At 44.3% G+C, this 21,289-nt stretch overlaps 1 protein-coding gene across 1 annotated transcript; it reads left to right on the top strand.

Moving 5' to 3' along the window:
• The first annotated feature begins 6,979 nt into the window (after nucleotides 1-6,979).
• HSP90AA1 (heat shock protein 90 alpha family class A member 1) lies at nucleotides 6,980-16,719 on the top strand. The gene is made up of 11 exons (XM_069637756.1): nucleotides 6,980-7,314; nucleotides 9,032-9,188; nucleotides 9,294-9,660; nucleotides 10,241-10,374; nucleotides 10,817-11,131; nucleotides 11,767-11,932; nucleotides 12,608-12,798; nucleotides 13,676-13,823; nucleotides 13,915-14,183; nucleotides 15,371-15,704; nucleotides 16,236-16,719. Exons 2-11 carry the CDS (start codon nucleotides 9,033-9,035, stop codon nucleotides 16,343-16,345), a joined length of 2,190 nt encoding a protein of 729 aa, XP_069493857.1. The 5' UTR covers nucleotides 6,980-7,314; nucleotide 9,032; the 3' UTR covers nucleotides 16,346-16,719.
• Nucleotides 16,720-21,289: the final 4,570 nt, after the last annotated feature.

The raw sequence follows: 21,289 nt of genomic DNA on the forward strand, positions 1-21,289 counted from the left end.
AAGAGTATCTAACCTTTGGTCTGATGTATTAGATAGATTGGACATCGTGGTGGAGGAGCAACTTCCACATACTTTCTATTCAACAATTTTATTATCATACAGAGGATGGGGATACGGCCAGGGTTAAAACGGACTGGATTAATAGGGTTTTGGTAATGGCGGCAAAACAAATATTAGGAGTCTGGAAGTCAAGAAAGAAACCAAATGTGGATGAATGGTTATTGGATGTGCAAACCTTGTCTAACTATGAAAAAGTAATGTTATTAAAACAAGGAAGAGAGGGGTATTATTCTTGGCTTTAGAGGCCTTTTAATGAATTATACAGTTAAAAGTCCAGTACCATGTATATAATCATCTGTTTCATTAGTTAGGGGTTAGTTTAATGGATATATGGAGTTGTCTGTTGTGCAGATTGCTGTTGTTTTGTCTTGTTTGTTGTGTGTCAAAGATCTATTAAATGATTGTAAAATAGTGCTCTGTGTTTGCTATTAGTTTCTCTGTTTTCATGAATTTAATTATAGTACTGTATGATTCTTGGTAACGTTATGAATTTTGCAATCTGGATATAATATTACAATATTGAGATGGTGTTACTGTTCCGTTTTTGGATGTTCATTCAAAACAACAAATAAAATGGATAAAAAAAGAAAAAAAAAGAAAATGGGCTTTCAGGGCCATGAATCTGAATTCTTGCTAGTTGAGGAACCCTGTTGTCCCACACAACTGTACCGTAATTAGCTCCCTGGGTCCCTTTGCGGGTTGGTTTTTAACGCCTGCAAAAAGCAGGCGTTAAATCCCCCAACCCGCAAAGGGACCTCGTAGTAAGGCGGTAAGGATTTACCGGTACCGGTAAATCCTTACCGCCATCCGTGTAATGAGGCCCTGATTCTTTTTGGGGTTGTGGAGGAGGAACTTTAATGCAAATGCTATGGGTATGCTCAAGAGTATCTAACCTTTGGTCTGATGTATTAGATAGATTGGACATCGTGGTGGAGGAGCAACTTCCACGTACTTTCTATTCAACAATTTTATTATCATACAGAGGATGGGGATAAGGCCAGGGTTAAAACGGACTGGATTAAAACGGACTGGATTAATAGGGTTTTGGTAATGGCGGCAAAACAAATATTAGGAGTCTGGAAGTCAAGAAAGAAACCAAATGTGGATGAATGGTTATTGGATGTGCAAACCTTGTCTAACTATGAAAAAGTTATGTTATTAAAACAAGGAAGAGAGAGGTATTATTCTTGGCTTTAGAGGCCTTTTAATGAATTATACAGTTAAAAGTCCAGTACCATGTATATAATCATCTGTTTCATTAGTTGGGGGTTAGTTTAATGGATATATGGAGTTGTCTGTTGTGCAGATTGCTGTTGTTTTGTCTTGTTTGTTGTGCGTCAAAGATCTATTAAATGATTGTAAAATAGTGCTCTGTGTTTGCTATTAGTTTCTCTGTTTTCATGAATTTAATTATAGTACTGTATGATTCTTGGTAACGTTATGAATTTTGCAATCTGGATGTAATATTACGATATTAAGATGGTGTTACTGTTCTGTGTTTGGATGTTCATTCAAAACAACAAATAAAATGGATAAAAAAAGAAAAAAAAAGAAAATGGGCTTTCAGGGCCATGAATCTGAATTCTTGCTAGTTGAGGAACCCTGTTGTCCCACACATATAATTTTAGGTTCGGAACTCGCAAACCGCCCTTTGAGCGATTCCTATATAACGTTTGGAGGATAATTCTCTGCTTTCTTCCTACCCAAAGGAAGTGTACCAGCTTAGTTTCTAGACTTCTAATGTATTTAATTGTTGCCCTTAATGGGAATGTACTAAACAAATAATTTGTGGAGTGGTGATCATTTTAATCAAAGATATTATGTGCAGTACCGAGATTTGGAAGCAAGCCCATTTCCAAAAATCGTCCTCCATTTTGTCCCAGAGTGAATCAAAATTAGTCTTCACTAGCATATTCAAATACTTTTGGGGAGTAAACTCCAGGGACCTAAGGGTGGGCGTATATTGTATTCCCAAGTTATCCCTCAGGACACTCAAGGACTCACCCCTTGGTCAATGACAGCATCTCAGGTTTGTGCCTGTTGATGTTGCACCCTGAATAATTCCCATACATTTCCACTGTTTTAGTACCTTTGGTAGGCTAACGTCAGGATCCTTGAGCTTGAACAAAATGCCATTGCCATAAAGCAACATTTTACCCCATTCTCATTCCCTCCACTTTCAGGAATGATCTAATCTTGAACGCAAAAAAGGCTTCAGATGGATGGCAAAAAAAGCAGAAGTAAGTGAATCTACTGCGTGGGCCCCATTGTCAAAGTGATTGGCGATAATCTAATATTAGCTGTATTCCACTGTGCCAATGGGACCTCATAGAGCGTCTTATCACAGGATATAAAAGTATGGAGGAAGCCAAACCTAATGAGGAAGTGCTGAACAAAGGACCATCCAGCCCAATCAAATGCCTTTTCGATGTGGTTAGAAACCATACCAGGGAACCTGCCAATCTCCCAGAATTGTGAATCAGGTGCATTATTCTGTGACGATGATAAGAGGAAGCGTGAATCCTAATAAAGCCCACATTATCCACATAGTTCACCTATTGTATGCATCTCTGCACTCTTGAGAGTATTTTAGTAAGCTTTAGTTTGGTATTCAGAAGGGAAATAGGGTGATAGATCCTCCCCTGTTCAGAATCAGGGGAAATGTTGGTCTGTCTCACAGTGGCCAGGAGCATGCTGGCTCACCGAATGGTATTGTATAATATGGCCAACTGTGGAGCCAGCACCTCTATTTCCTGATTACTGTAAGGGCCCAGTGCCTTGTTATTCTTCCAACAACTGTATTTTGTGTCTAACTTCCTTCTCCGTAATTGGGGTCACCAGAGCAACGGCTCTCACTGCTGAAAAAGTTGGTAATGTTAGATCCTGAAAATATGTTGCTTTATCTGAGTCACACACTAACGCCCATTTGCCTTATATATCTTGCAGTATTTTATTCACCACAAAGGATATTTGGCAGTTGCCCTGCGCAGCCAATGATCCGGTGTTAATCTATGAAAGATCAGGCCTCTCCATATTAGACTCAAAGTATTGGGCTTCTCAAAATGTCAGGTGCCGTGACATGGTCGGGATGTAACCATATCAAAAGTGTGGGTGAGAGGGACCCTAGTCCCAAACCCATCTAGAGTGCTAGCTAATGTGACAAGAAGAGCGGTACCAATATCCATGCACATGTTCAATGAGCCTCTGTCCTAGTCAGATCTCTTACGCTTTTTTCCAGAACCGCAAATCCCAGAATGCACCTGGGTGCAACTAGAAAAACTCTCACTAAAACCAAAGGAATGTAAATGAGATCAGAAATGTAATAAACAGGGATTTTCCCTGCCCAAAAGGGGTGAGTTACCCAACACCCAACCCACTAACACCAGGCGGACCACAGTGGAATGGTTGTGCAACAGAAAACAGACAGAGTGAATAGAGACTGCAGGGGAGACACATAAATCCTCCCCAAACCCAGGAAGAAAACCTCACCAACACATGATGGGAGCCACAGGGAAAACGAGCAGCCAGAGCGCATGGCTGACACCACACAAATGGAAATCGAAAAGCGGGTAGGGCTAGAAGCCGTCTTAAACACTTCCAGGGGAAGTTCCAACCCCTGTAGAATAGCTTATCCTGCGATAGGCCAATGGGAACATGTGTGTTATGGATGGCCAATGGGCAGTGGAGAAACTTTGCTGAAAATGTTGGGAGGGGCATGACCTCTGAAGAAAAGGTGCCCCATTCAAATGAATGGGGACAAAATAGTGTGCCATGAAAGTTGGGGGGACAAACACCCCCCTCCTCCCCTAAAATTACGCCCATGCCAATGGGAGCCATGAGGAACTCCACAATACGTCCAGCAAGTGCACAAGATGGTCAAGTGTTTCTATGAGATAAGGAGCACAGTAGGTGGGCAAAGAGACTAGCAAGGGGGGGGGTGTTCCAAGCTGAGAAGGAGGTGGAGGAGACTGTTGGAGAAGAGAGAGAGTGAAGGTAAGGTGTTGGGTCTGAGATGGAGGTACCGACTGGATTGTGTTTCTGTGTGTGCAAGTGAATGAGAGACTGATTTGGAAGCAGAGAGTAGAATAGATAGAGTATTTGAGAGAAGAGAAGGGGGGGTGTGGGGGGGGGGGGGGGGGGGGGGGGGTGTGTGTGTGTGTGTGTGTGTGTGTGTGTGTGTGTGTGTGTGTGTGTGTGTGTGTGTGTGTGTGTGTGTGTGTGTGTGTGTGTGTGTGTGTGTGTGTGTGTGTGTGTGTGTGTGTGTGTGTGTGTGTGTGTGTGTGTGTGTGTGTGTGTGTGTGTGTGTGTGTGTGTGTGTGTGTGTGTGTGTGTGTGTGTGTGTGTGTGTGTGTGTGTGTGTGTGTGTGTGTGTGTGTGTGTGTGTGTGTGTGTGTGTGTGTGTGTGTGTGTGTGTGTGTGTGTGTGTGTGTGTGTGTGTGTGTGTGTTTTTTTTTAGAGGAGAGTGGAGACAGAGAGAAAGCAATAAGAACATGGGCAGGAGAGTGGAGAGGGAGAAAGAGGTATGGCCAGGAAGCAGAATATAGGGAAAGGGGGAGACCAGTGGGAGGGAAAGTTAGGCGAAGAGGGAGATACCAGTAAGATCAGAGAGAGAGAAGAAAGAGGGGGGAGAGAGAGCGCGCTGAAAAGAACCTATGGAGACCACCATTAAAAGAAAACAGACAGAAGCACCAGGCAAACCTCATCACGTCCCTTAGGAGGAGAGTTCGTGGATGCTGCAACTTTTTCACACCATAGGGGTCATCTGAATATAGTATACAGAAATTGAAGAAGCATTGGGGTGGAATGTTCGTGGATGCTGCAACTTTTTCACACCATAGGGGTCATCTGAATATAGTATACAGAAATTGAAGAAGCATTGGGGTGGAATACGGAAGCCTGGGCTAGGGAGGTTGGCACCCACTTAGAGGTTGAGGTAAGTGGCAGGGACCAACCCTAGTCTGAGAACCGCAATTAATTTGAATAGTAAAATACCTGGTTCTTTTTCTAATAAAAAGTTGAAAATGAGTCCTTAGACGATTTTTGTAGTGAAGTCTCAAACGTTGTATCATCTTGGAATAATGTAACCCTGGTATATAGGCCACCCACAAAGGGCCAACCCAGAGGTGCACACTCATACCCTAGGAAAAGACAGACAGCCATTCGGAAGAAGGGGAATCCTGGGTCACAGCGGCTACTGAACCCCTGATAGGGAAGTCTGGGGACTGGAAGTAGGGCTGAAAATTCTCAGCTTAGAGATTACATCTGATGAGTCAGATGATTTCTGGAGGTCAACAGGGTCCAAAAGAACCCCTACTAAAACAGAGGATGCGAGGGAGCATGCAGCCCTGGCACAGGAACCCAAATCCACACTGTAGGGGGGGGGGATCACTAACACACTATTAATAGAGACTCAATGCCTGGGTGTTTGCCATGTCAGTAAACGCAAAGAACGCACAGCTTTTAGACTCATTAGAACGCACAGCTTTTAGACTCATTACTAGCAGCAGCCATCCAGGTTTTACCACCAACAGGAAAAAATAAGAACCGCCTTTTCTCAGATTATGGTGGAACTCCATATGCCAGTCGCAAAGATTAGAAAAAAACACCCTGTTGTGATGCAAGTTCACCACTGAACTTCACATATTAATGGAACACTCTAGAAAACTACCTAAACCACATCCGACCTAGTGACCCAAGAAAATGGCAAAATCTAGAAGTCAGTAAACCCCTGCAATACAACATCCTCAACACTCTATCCCCTCAACGCTCCATGGCTACGCAAATTGGTTTGTGATCCAGCTTCCCCCTTAATTGGTGAATGCAAATACATTCCACACGGAAGCTGCCGAAACTCTCCTTTTCTGACTCCTGTGTTTTGGCATTGGACCTACTTAATCATATACAACTACACAAGCGACTCTGTGATATTTAAAGTAAATCTACTATGGACCATCCTTTCTATGACTCACAACATATGCACACACAACCACGACGCAGATCCGCCTGAATACCTTGCTGAACCAGTGCTACCCCAGCTGTCTATACAAAACCACAGATATGCCTCCTTCCTTATCTCATGATCCCTTAGCTTCCTATGCTCTCATCTACTCTCTCCCTTACCTTTCTATCTCTCTCTTCGACTCTTCTAAACCTAACAGCAAACAGGTCCCAAACAAGACCTGAGGCATACAACGTGCGGTTACCAGTATTTCATTTAATCGTTACTCACAGATTACAAGCAGAGAGTGTATGTTGAAAGCATATTGGAAATGTGTAATTGTGTTAGTGCTCTCTGGCTCAAGCTTTTTGCTTAGTTATGCGTAATATGAATTTCAGCCTTCAATTGATGCATCCCATCTATACCAGCTAACTCTTCCCCCATTTCACCCGGTTACGTTTGTTTGCTCTAAATGCAATGAGGCAACAGGACCTTCGTCGTTCCTTTGCAAAACCTCAATACAAGCATATTGGGAATGTGTAAAATAAATAATACATATAGTAAGGAAAATGTAGTAGGGAATTGTGTTAGTACTCCCTGGTTCAAGCGTTTTGCACAGTTATGCGTAATATGAATGCCACCCTTCAATTGATGAATTGTAGAATGTCCGTGGATACCAGCGAACTCTTCCCCCATTTCACCCCGTGATACCCATACGTTTGTTTGCTAATGTAATCTGGGGGAACAGGGCCTCCTTCGTCTTGCCTTTGCAAAAGCTCAATACAATGTTACCAAACATTAAAAAAAAAAAACGCGACACAATATCAATAATGGTCTTCGGGCGACGTTTCCCGCGTCCGTACTGACTGGAAATTGCGACCGGTTTCGCAAGGTGGTACCGCCTTCTGAAGTATTGAGCGTCTCTGATAGGCTGGGACAGAGATTGCGTAACGCCAAAGCGGGCGGAGGCCGGGCAACGTGAAGGTACTGGAAGCTTCCAGCTTCTAGCGACTTCCAGAGCGCCCTCGCGCTGGGCGGCGGTTGGAGCTTTCCAGAAGACGGTGCTGTTTATATAAGGAAGAGCTGGACCGCCCTCTGCAGTCTCAAACGGATACCACGAAGCGAGAGGACTTGCCTCACAGAAGCCGCCCATAAATAAAGATATTTTTACAAAAAAAGAAGCCGCCCATAACAAGCAGTGCGAACCCTCGGCAGCTTTTCACGAGAAGCAGCCGGAGAAAACCCTTACGAGGATCTACAGCCGAGTATTTTCTTACTAGGAGCCATCTACATCGGACACCTCTATTTGGATTCAGGTGAGGCACGGCAAGGATAGGTTTGATTAGTTAGGTCAAATGTGTGGACACCGAGTGGGGTGTTGGGGGGAGTTGCACATAAGTGATATGACACCTGTATTATTTTTTGGGGGCTGATTGCGGGCCAACATGCACTCTGATGTGTGCGTGTCCTGGGTGCGTGCGTGGCCATGCCATGGTTATGTGGGAAGAGGCCTCTCCCGGGATAGCATACGCAGAATAGCCTCTAAGGTCCACGCTGCATGTTTGCGCCTCTGTGGGTAAATGTAACGAATAAAACATGAGCCTCGCCTTACACAATAAGGGAGAGTCGTGGGTCAAGGCGCACTCCCCTGTTAGGCCAGGGGAGTTACACCCCGATGAGCTAAGCAATTCGGTTTGTCATTGAAAACACGGGGTATGACAGCCTTAACTACTGCGTGTGTTTTTACATGTTCTTGGGTGAAGAATGCGACTGGGGTAATGGTGCTTTTCTGGCAACCCGTGGGGTGTCCATGAGGGAAGAGCAACTCCGCTAGCACTCGGGCAGACAGAGTATGTAAGGGGCTTGCACCTCTGCCAAGGACGCCTGCAGCGAAGGGGAGGAATGGGCGATCGCCCCCGATCAGTTTGATATGCATTGATGTTTTTGGGCTGTGGAGTGGGTGCACCTTGAGCTATGCTATAGGCTGGTGGTTAAGGAAAGTGTGCCTGGCAACTACAGCGGTATAAGTAACTATGGGGGGGGGGTCTGTCTAATTGGTATAGACAAGGGGCATTCCCTTAATAATGAAGCCTCGGCAGTGCAGCGCCTAAAAGGCGCTCAAAAGAAGCTGATAGGCGTCCTTTTTGACTTGACCGAGTTGGTTGCGATCGTGCTTGAGATCATCTGCAGATACGTTAACATTTGTACATGTATCAGAAACCATGGGCACGGTCCGGCAGGGGCAGTTTTCGTCTTTATTGATGCAGATGTGTATAGCTAGCAGCGGCCATCAATGAGCTCTTGGGGCTTTGATTTTCACGGAAAGCACATGGCGTTAAAGGCTGAAGGAGTTGCTTGGTTGCACCAGCTCTTACTCGAGTTCATTTTAGTGGGCCCAAAGAGTACCGTATTTTCTTTAAAAGCAAAACTTTTATCTAGGTGTGGCAGTTGATATTTTTTCCAGTCGCCGCCATAATGGCACCACCTGGCCCCCATACAAATGCAAAAGCCGGCGAATAGTGCGCTCCGATGCCCCAAGGGTAGGGTCTAACAAAAACACCCACTAACAGCATAAACAAGATCCACAATTGTTGGCCTTCCGAAAGCACGTTCTTAACAGGAATTAATTGTGCAAGGACACAAACTGCATATACACCTCGTGGCTGAAGTTAGACTTGGTAGGTGGTTTTAGTACACCAGGGTTCGTTTATGGAAGCAATTAAGCCATTACTTGTCAGGTGATCTCTTAAAAAGCACAGCCAGACTCAAACGGGGAAGGTTGCAGATAGTGAAGGGGTTCGGCCATTGGGGCTAGCCTGTGCAGGGTGAGTAAAAGGCTAACGGCTGCGCCCCCCTCCTGGCACTATTTCTGGCATGTAGGATACGCTTTCAGCGTTCTTAGACCAAATTAAACATGGAATCAATCACTTGTTGTACCCTTGGCCTCCTCTTCTGCACTGTTGGTGTAGTTTTGCTTTGTAAATCTATAGTGGCATTTTGCCTACTTTTGGGATTTTTTTCTTTGTCGTTTAGGATGCCTGAAGAAAGTAAGACGGTCCTGCCAATGGAGGAGGAAGTGGAAACCTTTGCCTTTCAGGCCGAAATTGCTCAGCTGATGTCCTTGATCATCAACACGTTCTATTCCAACAAAGAGATTTTTATGAGGGAGCTCATTTCCAACTCATCGGATGTAAGTATTTCTAAAAGTGACATGTTCTTACTGTGTGTGTTTTTTCCATTTTTTATTTTTGCTTTTATTCTTGGTAATTAATTTCTATTGCTCGTTTTTGTGTAGGCACTGGATAAAATTCGCTATGAGAGCTTAACTGATCCAAGCAAGCTGGATTCTGGAAAGGATTTGAAGATTGAACTTATACCAAATAAACAAGAGCGCACGCTAACTATTATAGATACTGGCATTGGTATGACCAAAGCCGATCTAATCAACAATCTGGGTACAATTGCAAAATCCGGAACTAAGGCTTTCATGGAGGCGTTACAGGCAGGTGCCGATATTTCCATGATTGGTCAGTTTGGAGTTGGTTTCTATTCGGCTTATCTGGTGGCTGAGAAGGTGATTGTGATCACCAAACACAATGACGACGAGCAGTATGCATGGGAGTCATCAGCGGGTGGATCTTTCACTGTCCGAACCGATATCGGTGAGTATTACAGAGCTGCTATTTGCCATATGTGTTCTTTTGATGGTTCTAGCACTTCCTGTAGTGCTTACCAAGACCTATGATCTTTCTGCAGTCTGTTGTCGAGAGTCTGCCGTGCAATGCAAGAAGACTTTAAGCCCCAATTTCATTTTGGTCGATTTAGCCCCTAAGTTTGGTACTGTCTCGTTCAATACAATGCAGGACAGCCAACCCTGTATTATTAAATGGATTGTCTATGGAACGAAAATAAAAGCCCCTCAGAGTTGGCTGCACTTGTTCACTCACCATTGGTCGTTTGCTACATTTGTCCACGCTCCGTTTCGTGTTGTGACTATCTGGTGGCCTTTTGCATTTTATAAATTGCATTTGATAAAGATACACACTCGCAATTTGCTTTTGTCACATCACGAGAATGTATTTGTTTTCAGCAGCTACATTTCTTAACCTCTTGTTCGGTACTCGAGGCAAGCATGAGCGTTCAAAGCAATGGACAGTGTTCTTAAGACTCATTACTTAATAGCGTAGCATACTTTGCTCCTTTCAGTTTAGCCAGTGTTAAAAGCTAATCTTTTATTTTTAGGGGAACCTCTGGGCCGTGGTACCAAGGTTATCCTACACTTAAAGGAAGATCAAACAGAATACTTGGAGGAAAGGCGAATTAAAGAAATTGTCAAGAAACATTCTCAATTCATAGGCTATCCAATTACACTTTTTGTAAGTATAATCTTTCAGAACAGACATTTTGATTCAAACCATTTTTATTAACCCCCTGGGTTAATTGGTGGTGTCCGCATAGAACTTTCCTCTCGTCCCATAGGCTCATTAAACACGTTAAGGTTCGGACACTGGGACCTATCAAGTTTTAGGGTTCTCGCAGTTATTGGATGTGGCTTGAGGTGTAGTCTTGCAATTCCCGAGGTAAATTGTGTTCATTTGCTTGTCCCTTGGGCTTACTGCTAAGAACTAACCCCCCCCCCCAACCCTCACCGGTGCTTTATGCCTTGCTGTCCTTTACTAACTTCCAGCCTACTGCTAATAAGTGACATGCACACATCAAATAGAGTATCCCTCTTCCCTGTCCTCAAGGAGCCTGAAACCACACTACGCACATTTGTTTTGGGATGGTAAATTTACTAAGACGAATATTTCTTGTTAGATGGAAAAGGAGCGTGATAAAGAGGTCAGTGATGATGAAGCAGAAGCCGAAGAAGAAAAAGAAAATAAAGAAGAGCAAGAGAAATCTGAGGAAAAACCAAAGATTGAAGATGTTGGCTCTGATGATGAAGAGGATGAAAAGAAGCCTGGAAACAAAAAGAAGACTAAAAAGATCAAGGAAAAATACATTGATCAAGAGGAACTCAACAAAACCAAGCCTATTTGGACCAGGAACCCAGATGATATTACAAATGAGGAGTATGGCGAGTTTTACAAAAGCCTAACTAATGACTGGGAGGACCATTTGGCAGTTAAGGTAAGCAAATATGCTGTTTGTTATTGACTGCAAAGCATTATTCTAAAATAACCTGATGCTTTGTGATTGATTTGCTTAACCAAAGTATATTTTAAGTTGCTATGCAAGGTGTATAGGGTACACCAATGTGATGTCCCCAACTAATACCATGGTGGTCATTACGACATGGGTGCAAGGGATACCGGACACCGGTAATGACACCAGTGCTGGTAAACCCTTTGTGCCCTATTCCGAGGTCCCTCCGTTATGGACGAGACCCACAAAGGGATACCGGGGTCAATAACGGTACCGCAATTTGCGGTACTGTTATTGACGCCTTCCATGGGGGCTCAAATGGGAATGGGGAATGGCTTTTCAAATGGTGATTTACTGGTCCCGCAAAGGTCAGAATAGACTGGTAAGTCCCCATACCACCAAGTCCGTGGCGGTACCGGTATTGGTGCTAGACATGGCGCTAACAGCGCTATGATTAGCACCAACCTCGGAATGATGGCCCATATGTTGTGTGCGTGAAACCCCAAATTACCATGAATCTTGCTATAACCATTCATCACAGTATTCTGTAAACTACAGATTTAAGCACAACCTACACCTGAATGGTCATGGGTTTTTTTTTTATGTCTGGTTTCTTGCAGCACTTTTCTGTTGAGGGCCAGTTGGAGTTCCGGGCTCTACTTTTTGCTCCAAGACGGGCTCCATTCGACCTGTTTGAGAATCGAAAAAAGAAGAATAATATTAAGTTATATGTACGCAGAGTGTTTATTATGGATAATTGTGAAGAGCTGATTCCTGAATACTTAAGTAAGTAAAATTTTCCACTATACGTGCAGTAGTTTAGTATTGTTCAGTTATGGAATGAGCCTATTTGATGTCTGCCATACCTTAGGTTGTAATCCAAGTTTTGCAGAATTAGCAAAGCTAAACTGAATGCACTGTTGCACTTTTGGGTAATCGTGAATTTTCACTGGTTAAATGTCATATTTAGGGTTTCTGTACTTTATCACATGGAGTCCACTTGGTGATGGGCGGAATTACTGCATACAGTAATTCTGCACCTTGTCCATTACCACTGCTTAGTTGTCTCCATGTCAAAGTATTATTGGTGTGTGTTTTTAATATTTTGTTTTTATTTTTTCCTTCTTGCCTTCCTACTTATATGGTTCCTATAGTGCAGCAGAGTGCAAAAACAAAGGACCTGATTCACATTAGTGTTTTATAATGGCGCAATCCCATTGGAAGTGTTAACTTTGAATTACCAAGAGTTTTTGAACGCAGGCTATTGTAGTCCTTTTAAGTAAAATGGTTAACTTTTATCTGCCAGAAAATGCTATTGCTACTTAACCCCTTTTTTCACATTGAGCAAATGTAACCCATATAAAGAGTATTTTTTAATTTGCTATAGGATTCTTTCCATATTGTGGACTTATACATTTATTTTAAAACTCTTCCTAAATCTGCTTTCTTTTTGCACAATAGACTTCATGAGGGGCATTGTGGACTCAGAAGATCTTCCTCTTAATATATCCCGTGAAATGTTGCAGCAGAGCAAGATTCTTAAAGTGATAAGAAAGAATATTGTCAAGAAGTGCCTAGAACTCTTTACTGAACTTGCAGAGGACAAAGACAACTATAAAAAGTTCTATGAACAGTTCTCCAAAAACCTCAAGGTAAGAAGAGGATAATTTTGCCTTAAGTAGTAACACATGTGGAATCTATTGTTGACAACAGATTTTGAAAAACAAGCACATGGCTACACAAGTGTGATTCCCTGAACATGCAGGTCAAACATTAGTAATCTGGAGTTTTACTGAGATTTCTTGAGTGCCATACTAATGATAAAACTGTGAGTGGCCCGTTTACTTGGCCTTTGGGTTTTCATTGGACGCACAATCTGCAGACCTAATGTCAGGAAAAATGTTTTACATATTTTAGCAGTCTACTGATCACGTTCAAATTAACTACTTTATCAAACTACACTGCTTGTTTTCCCCAACATAAAATCAGTTGTGTTGCTAGCATATACTAGCAACCAGATTTGTAAATTCCAAAGCCTCAGAGCAAATCCTTTGGTGCTACTATATATATCCTTTGGTTTTGAAAATCTGTGCTTTCCAGATTTGGTCGGTTTAGTTTTGATGGAACATAACACAACTACAATTGCAGGTATTTTTAGTGGACATATACATGCCACTTTTTAGTTTGAAACTTGAATATGAGCAATGGTACAACATACATTCCATAATGAAATGGGTCACTGCAAAGAGCTACCAACCTGGGATTACATTTCCCAATCCGGCTCACTCAGCAAGCTCTTATGTTTTGTGTGTGAGCATGTATTGTTTTTCCCCAGATGATGGTGGTGGGGGGGTATTAGATAAGGTTTTTTGGGCTCAGTTAATGTGCTACACGACACTTGTTTGCACATCCCTAGAATGGCAAAAGTGACAGTATTTCCTTCATAATGTGTACTCTGTTGTTGCCAAATGTATTCATTATTTTTATGATGTACTGAAAAGTTTAGCATGTCTCTGTTTCACTTTACAGCTTGGAATCCATGAGGATTCACAGAATCGTAAGAAGCTATCAGAATTGCTCCGGTTTCATACATCTGCCTCTGGTGATGAAATGGTGTCTCTTGCAGATTATGTATCCCGTGTGAAGGAAAACCAGAAGCACATTTACTACATCACTGGTAAGAAAGCAGATGGAAACTGATTTTTGTGAACACATTTACAAAAAAATGCTCATTTAGAAACCTAATAATTTGATCTTTCTTTCCACAGGCGAAACCCGTGATCAGGTTTCACATTCCGCATTTGTGGAAAGACTGCGAAAACATGGTCTGGAGGTTATTTATATGACCGAACCTATTGATGAATATTGTGTTCAGCAACTTAAAGAATTTGAAGGAAAAACATTAGTGTCTGTAACAAAAGAGGGGTTGGAACTTCCTGAAGATGAAGAAGAGAAAAAGAAACAAGAGGAGAAAAAAGCAAAGTTTGAAAGTCTGTGTAAAGTGATGAAAGACATCCTTGAAAAGAAAGTAGAAAAGGTATGTGTGTTGGCTGTCAGATCATGGGCATGAGCTTTTCTTTACAGAGATCTAGTAATTAAGATCATGACAAACGTCCGCCCCAAATTCCATGCACTTGAGTACATCTTAGGGTGCCCTTCTACCTCCCTTCCACTAACTGCTTCAAAATGATAGCAGGGCCCAACAAATTCCCCCACCCCTCCCACCACCACACCATTAAGGATGGTTTATTCTTGCTGACTGTGTGGAAATCTAATCAAGCACATGAACAGAGTAGGTATCGGCAAGTCCCAATTTCAACCAAAATAAAGGTTCATACAAGATTTCAGGACACCTCTTTCACTACGTCTTAAGAGGTCTGTCACTGACATCTGGTTTGTTGGTGAGCAGTGACCACTCCCCAACAGCATACCTATCATGTAGACTTTGTTGTCCATTTGCAGATCAAGTTGGAGTTCATTTCATGATAGATCCAATTGGTGTGCTTGGCCTAATTTCTACAGAGGAGCTTAGTCCACTTTACTCTCAGATTTGTACCACCTGGCACCTTGCGAGTTCCTCTTTCCATAATGGGTTCAACCCCTTCTGATAGGGGTCTCAGCCCCTATGCTTAACTTCCTTTCTGATAGGGGGTCCCAGCCCTTAACCCCCTTCACTTCCATTGCCCGCCTTTCAGGGGCTTCTATTAGATCCCTGTCTTTAACCATGAAGCCTTGTTCCTTCTAATCAAAGTGGCGGAAGCCAATCTGCCATCTTAGTAGTATCTTTGGGACTGAGCCGTGCCTGTAGTGGGATGCGTGATAATTGTCGTCCTTCATATTTATGACAGCTATGGGGAAAGCTAGCGACTTGTCTGCACGAGTTGCACTGCCCCATTAAGTAGCATTTTTGCAAGGCCCTAAATCACCAGAAGCATGGGAGCCCGTCCTGCACAGTGGTGACCAGGGGTATCTACCTACCCATGCCACCATGGGGTTAATGTTTACTAACCGGGTCACTACATTTTTAAAATGGCCCTAGCTCGGTCAATGCATTTTTGAAACTTGTTTCTTAGTAATCAAAGCCTTTAAATCTGTATAACCCCGGGAGTGGGTATTGGAGTTTGCCTGTGTAACTTAAGCAACTCATGCAAGAAAGCCTTTATTTACTATTGATTGTAACCTCATTCTTTCTTTTTCTCCTTTTTTTGTGGCCTGTTTTTTTAGGTAGTTGTTTCTAATCGGTTGGTTGAATCGCCGTGCTGCATTGTGACAAGCACATATGGCTGGACTGCAAACATGGAAAGAATCATGAAGGCACAGGCCCTTAGAGACAATTCTACAATGGGTTACATGGCCGCAAAGAAGCACTTGGAAATCAATCCCGAGCATTCCATCATTGAGACACTACGACAGAAAGCAGAAGCAGATAAAAATGACAAGTCTGTTAAGGATTTGGTGATTCTACTTTATGAAACTGCACTCTTGTCTTCTGGCTTTTCACTTGAGGATCCACAAACGCACGCTAACCGAATTTACAGGATGATTAAGCTTGGCTTAGGTAATTATAAATAATGTAATTTTATAAATGGAGCTGTGTTTTGTAATCAGCTGTATTTACACTTGGCTTTTTTCCAAATGGTTTAGTTCTTTTCTCGAAATAAGTTATACAATGCAATAAGGTTAAGTTCCTTTTAGGTATTCTTACAGCTAAGCTTTTTTAAAGCATTATTGTACGGAAGTTATTACTTGGGTTTCAGAAGGTGCAGGATAAGTGTTCATGCTCACTGATGTTTTCATTCCACAAGTAAGTTCTGTGGCTTTTGCAATGATTCCCATTCAATTTCTAAGGTCGTGGGTGATCCTTGCATGTCCTGTAAGAAAGATAATTTGACTTGCAGCAGTGCAAGTAGTTAGGCTTTCTATATTTCGGTTATTAATTCTGTTAGTACAGCACAAGCAGTCAATATACAGATTGGAGGGGGTGAGCACATACTGCAGTGAAACTATATGTTGTCTTGGTTTAACTATACCAATATCTGTATGTTGTGTGACTCAAGATAGTTTCTGACACTGATTTGTCATCCTACAGGCATTGATGAAGATGATGTTCCAATGGAGGACACTACACAGGCTACTGAAGATATCCCTCCTTTGGAAGGAGATGAGGAGGATTCCTCCAGAATGGAGGAAGTTGACTAAATTATAAACTTCCTCGAGGAAGTCTACTAAACTGAACTGGTTTCTGTAAAATGTGTAAATTTTTAAAGATGATTAAAATATATGGCATGGTGTTTAAATTCATGCCCCTACTGAAAACAAAGCCACTTCTATGAAGACTGGTTTGTTTCAAATATGACATACATTAAAATGTTTCTGTTAAGGGTTATATTCTGTGCGAGCTAGGATGGATGTATCTGCAACGATTATTAATATTCAGCCGGTCTGTTTTTGCATGGAAAATATAGTAGTGATGTATTGTATTCTATTTTCTTAACTAAGTGAAGCTCACAACATTTTGTGTTAATGTACAGTATTGTCTAGGAATGGCAATAAAAATAGTGTTATTGGAACAACTTTTTGTTTTATGTTTATTGACAACTGTGCTTTTTAAAAAAAAAAAAAATGTTTACTTCATGATCCCCCTCCACCCCCATGACTTCCCTCCCCATAACCACCAAATATTTGCCTAGACTTTAATTTGAGAATCCGAGTTAAGCCTGTCAAGATCGGGGCACTGTCTCTACTAAAACAATATTGCTTGTGCTAGTTAAATTGTGCCTGGGAAAAGGATCATGAAATGGGGGTGCCCAGCTCGCTTCATAGAGTGTGGTGTCCATGATGTTACCGGGTGTCTATCTCCCTTGACTTTGGTGGGCGGGCGGCTTTACTAACGAGCAGTATTTCTCCCCTTTGGAGTAAACTTGCGTTATCAACCACTGATCCCTATAGGATTTACCAGCAGACTGGTTTCTGCCATGGTCTGAGATTTATGTGACTGTCAGTAATGGAAGCGCCTGTCTGATCACTGAATAATTGGCAATAATATAATTGGCAATACCGTCTCTCCAAGAAGAGAGCCCTTATCCAAGCCTGCATCTCTGCGGCATCTAACAACTCGGGCGAACTCTTTAAAATCTGCAAGGAGCTTGCCAACCCTGCTGCAGTCTCTACCTGTCCTGTCTCCTCCCAGGCCCTCTGCACTGCACTGGCCTCTCACTTCATCTCTAAAACTCAGGACATCCTGTCCTCACTCTCCTATCAGCTCCCTCCCTCTCTTCCTGGCTCTTCCCCTGGCCCTTCTACAGCCACCCCTCCTCCCTCCTTCTCTGCCTTTCCCCTTTTTTCTGCTGACGAGGTTTCCAGACAAGTCCGATCTATGAAAGTCTCGTCTAAACACGTTCACCCCTGTTCCTCAAACTATCAAGGACCACATCGACTCCCTGGCTCCTGCCCTGGCTGACTTCTGCAACCACTCCTTCGCCTCTGGAGTCTTCCCATCACCCCTTAAGCACTCCCTTGTGCACCCTCTTAAGAAACCCTCTTCTGACCCCTCCTGCCCGGCTAACTATCGCCCAATCTCCACCACTCCCTTCCTGGGCAAGCTCCTGGAGAAACTGGCCATCTCCCAGCTTAACCTCCATGCTGAATCTGTTGGCAGTCTTCATGACCAACAATCTGGCTTCAGAGCTGCCAGAAGCACGGAAACTGCTCTCCTGAACATCCGTGAGGACCTACTCTTGAACCTTGACTCCAACACTCCGTGTGTTCTCATTCTGCTCTATCTCTCTTCTGCCTTTGACACTGTCAACCATGCCATCCTGCTCAACCGTTTCCGTGATAACCTGGGTATCGCTGGTCAGGCTCTGGCGTGGCTGACCTCTTTCCTCTCCAATCGACCCTCCCAGGTCCAACTGGGGTCCTTCCTCTCTGACATCTTTTTCTCCACCTGTGGTGTCACCCAGGGATCAAATGTCCCACCCTGGCTGTACAACCAGTACCTGGCACTCCTTGCCCACCGCATTGCCGCTCTCTGCCCCAACTTTCAGTGCTATGCGGATGATACCCAGCTCATTTTCAGGCTACCCTCGGCCTCCTCCTCTCCTTCCCTCATCTCTGACTGTCTGTCTGCTATCCAGGAATGGTGTGCCACCAGTGACCTCTGCCTTAATGCCAGTAAGACTTGAGATTCTACTCACTGGCACACCCACTCCCTCCTTCCCTGCAGCTCTCTGGCCGGCCTCTCTTAGCCCTCTTCCTGCTCCTACCTGCACGGCAAAAAACCTCGGGGTTATCTTCGACTCCACGCTCTCCTTCTCTCAATCTGACGTCTATAAGAAGTCACACTACCAGCTGCACCTCCTCAGAGGTATATTCCCTTCCTCTCCTTCCCCCAGAAGCTCACTGTCTCACAAGCCCTGGTTCTCTCAAAGCTGGACTACTGTAACAGCCTCTATCTTAATCTGCCTGCCTCCGCCCTCTGCAACTCATCCAGAACAGAACTGCGAGACTTGTCCTTGGCCTCAAGCCCAGGGACCGTATCTCTCCAGGACTGACGTTTCTACACTGGCTTCCAGTGGCTGCGAGGATAAAGTTCAAAACCCTCTGCATTGTCCACAAGGCCTTCTGGGGCCTAAATACCTTCAACTCTCTCTTCCTAAATATCTTCCTTCCCGAGCCCTTCGCTCATCCGTCTCCAACTCCCTCAGGGTCAGCCTCTTCTCGAAGCAACGAGCTGGGGGTAGATCTCTCTCCGCGGCAGGGGCCTCCCTCTGGAACAGCCTTCCTGCCTCCCTGAAACTTGAGGAGAACAATCTACGGTTCCGGAAGCACCTCAAAACCTTCCTCTTTGCTTCTGCTTTCTCTCTCCCTCTCCCCTGCTAATTCTTCGCTGAATCTGCACCGAATCTGCAACTGGGCCACTCTCGCCGACCTCGGTCCTGGGCCCAGCCACACTCCACTTGCACTGCCTCCCTGGCAACCCCTGCACTGCGGGACTGTCTCTGTATCCCTACAGCCCCCGTTCCCAGCACTTGTCTGCACTTGCCTTGCACTTGCCACCAGCTGGCCCTATTTATTTTATTCTACTTACCTTGTACTGCACTTCCCCCCCCTCCCCTCCCCTTGCACTTTCTCCCTTCCCCCTACCCCTGCACTTGCACGATCTGAATGACACCTGGCCTAGTAGGATCGTTGTCTGTCTTCCCCTGTTCCCCCCCTCCCTGCCTCGTTGTGCCTTGAAACCCTTGTGTATAGGCGCGTTACAAATGCCATATATCATAACCTGTACTTGTGAACGTGCGTGCATATAATGCCACCGCCAGGGAGTAAATGAGGGGCATATTCCTAGACTCCCCATCTACAAAAAAGATGAGCAACCCTCCAAATAGATGTACAAGCAATATCTGGTCATCGCATGTATTATAAACGCCTCTTACTAAACGTATTCCTATGTTCCTTTCCCTTTACTTCTTGACTGCATGGGTGCTCCTGCACAGGGATGGTAGCAGAACCATTTTGCCACTAAATGTGTTTCCCCTTTAAATTTATAGCATGTGAGCAGGTATAAACAGGCCCAAATTACCTTTCCCACAGTGCCTCGTCTCAGTCATTTTCCAAACTGGCCTGCCACAGGACATACCATGAATATTGCTGCATGGCATCCTTTCCCCGGTTTTCATTTTTTGCCCCAGTGCCTCACTCTCTGTCATGGCTATCACGAGCGGGTTTACTCAGTGCTCCTCATGAGTGTGATCCTTTCTGGCTTCGGACCCATATTTACTCTGCTTAGGGTGTTTGGCCCCTAACTACCAGTGGGATCCTTGTGCAACGGCCTTCACGTTTCACAAGGCAAAGGACTTGCTCGTGTTCTATCTTCAGGACCTCAGCAGGGTGACTCCTTCCCAGCTGGGTCCTCATGATCCTCATACAAGCCCTCATCTAATGCTATCGGTGCAAGCACTTCAGATCCTACCCGGTTGAGGGGCCGACTGGTCAAATTACTGCTATTGGTCTGAGGGGTGCAAAAGCTCTAGCACGAGGCACGTGCCTGAGGGGACACCTAAATGTGACCATGCTACTGAGAAGGGCCCTAAGTCCTAAGTAGGAAACTCATAGGTAGGTCATAACAAAGTCAATGCTTGAGGGCCTCCAAAGGGCTACAGGGCAGGGCTCTACACAGAGCGTTGGCCCTCTAAATTCCCCATACCTACCACTGCAATGGCAGCCAGTCATGCAGTACCATCAGGCCCTCAATCTGATGAATAATTCAATCCCTCAATGGCCTCATCACTGTCCGAAATACGCAATCTACTAGACCTTCAGATCAATCTGCACTGCCTAGTTTTAGAGAATCTGCTCCCAGAGGTGACAGGCATTCTGCCCAAATTCCTTGGAGTATGTTTCAGCCCACACACTCGTGAGATATTTGGAGGGGAGTGGACCTAATCCTAGGTCTGTAGAGGGAAGGTCAGCCTCTTCTACCTGAAACCCTATGAAAGTAGCCCAGTCATCTGCCTCTGGCGCCACAGGCACATGCGGCTTGTGAGGAGAGTCTTTCCACAGTTTTGTGCAGCTCATGAGGTCACAACAAATGCCAGGCATATTGAAGTCTCATTAAAGAGGTGGTACAACGGAAAGACCCAGCCACCACCTCCGGTAGCACAGATGATGCTGCTGCCTACCTCCACTGCTACCACTGCCTCCAGAACAGCTGCCTACTCAGCCAGTTCAGGCAGCCCTGCTCTTTCGCGGCTTCTGTCCCCCTGTGTCTCAAGACGCTGGCTCTGCTCAAAGATCCTCAAGGGAAGGAGTTCCCCATCTAAATGCACTTATATAGTGTGACAGATCTACAGTTCAGGATTCTGACGAGTGTGCACCGTCTGCCATGACGTTCTATGATCACATGACAGGGATGACAGATTTGTCAGGGGCATCTTCCTCAGTAACCTCAACGGCTGCTTACCTATCCAAGGTTTAGGGAAACCGGTTTACCTAAATGCAGGCTTACATCTTCGGCTGAATTGCTGGCAGTGGCCAATCAAACGTGGTGAATGGAAATCTGCAACTTCCTCACAGATTTTTCCATGGAGCGTACAGCAGTGTTCTAAGTGGGGTTGGCAGAAGCAAAGACTTGCTGGAAGCTTC

The sequence above is a fragment of the Ambystoma mexicanum genome, chromosome 14, assembly GCF_040938575.1.
Source record: "Ambystoma mexicanum isolate Mex_15411 chromosome 14, UKY_AmexF1_1, whole genome shotgun sequence".
Taxonomy (NCBI): Eukaryota; Metazoa; Chordata; class Amphibia; order Caudata; family Ambystomatidae; genus Ambystoma; species Ambystoma mexicanum.

Bases quoted from the DNA above. Each gene is read 5' to 3' on its own strand.
- HSP90AA1 (XM_069637756.1), top strand. From the start codon at position 9,033: ATGCCTGAAGAAAGTAAGACGGTCCTGCCAATGGAGGAGGAAGTGGAA. The intron at 9,661-10,240 runs GTGAGTATTACA...TTTTATTTTTAG, and splicing joins CACTGTCCGAACCGATATCG to GGGAACCTCTGGGCCGTGGT. The intron at 12,799-13,675 runs GTAAGAAGAGGA...TTCACTTTACAG, and splicing joins AGTTCTCCAAAAACCTCAAG to CTTGGAATCCATGAGGATTC.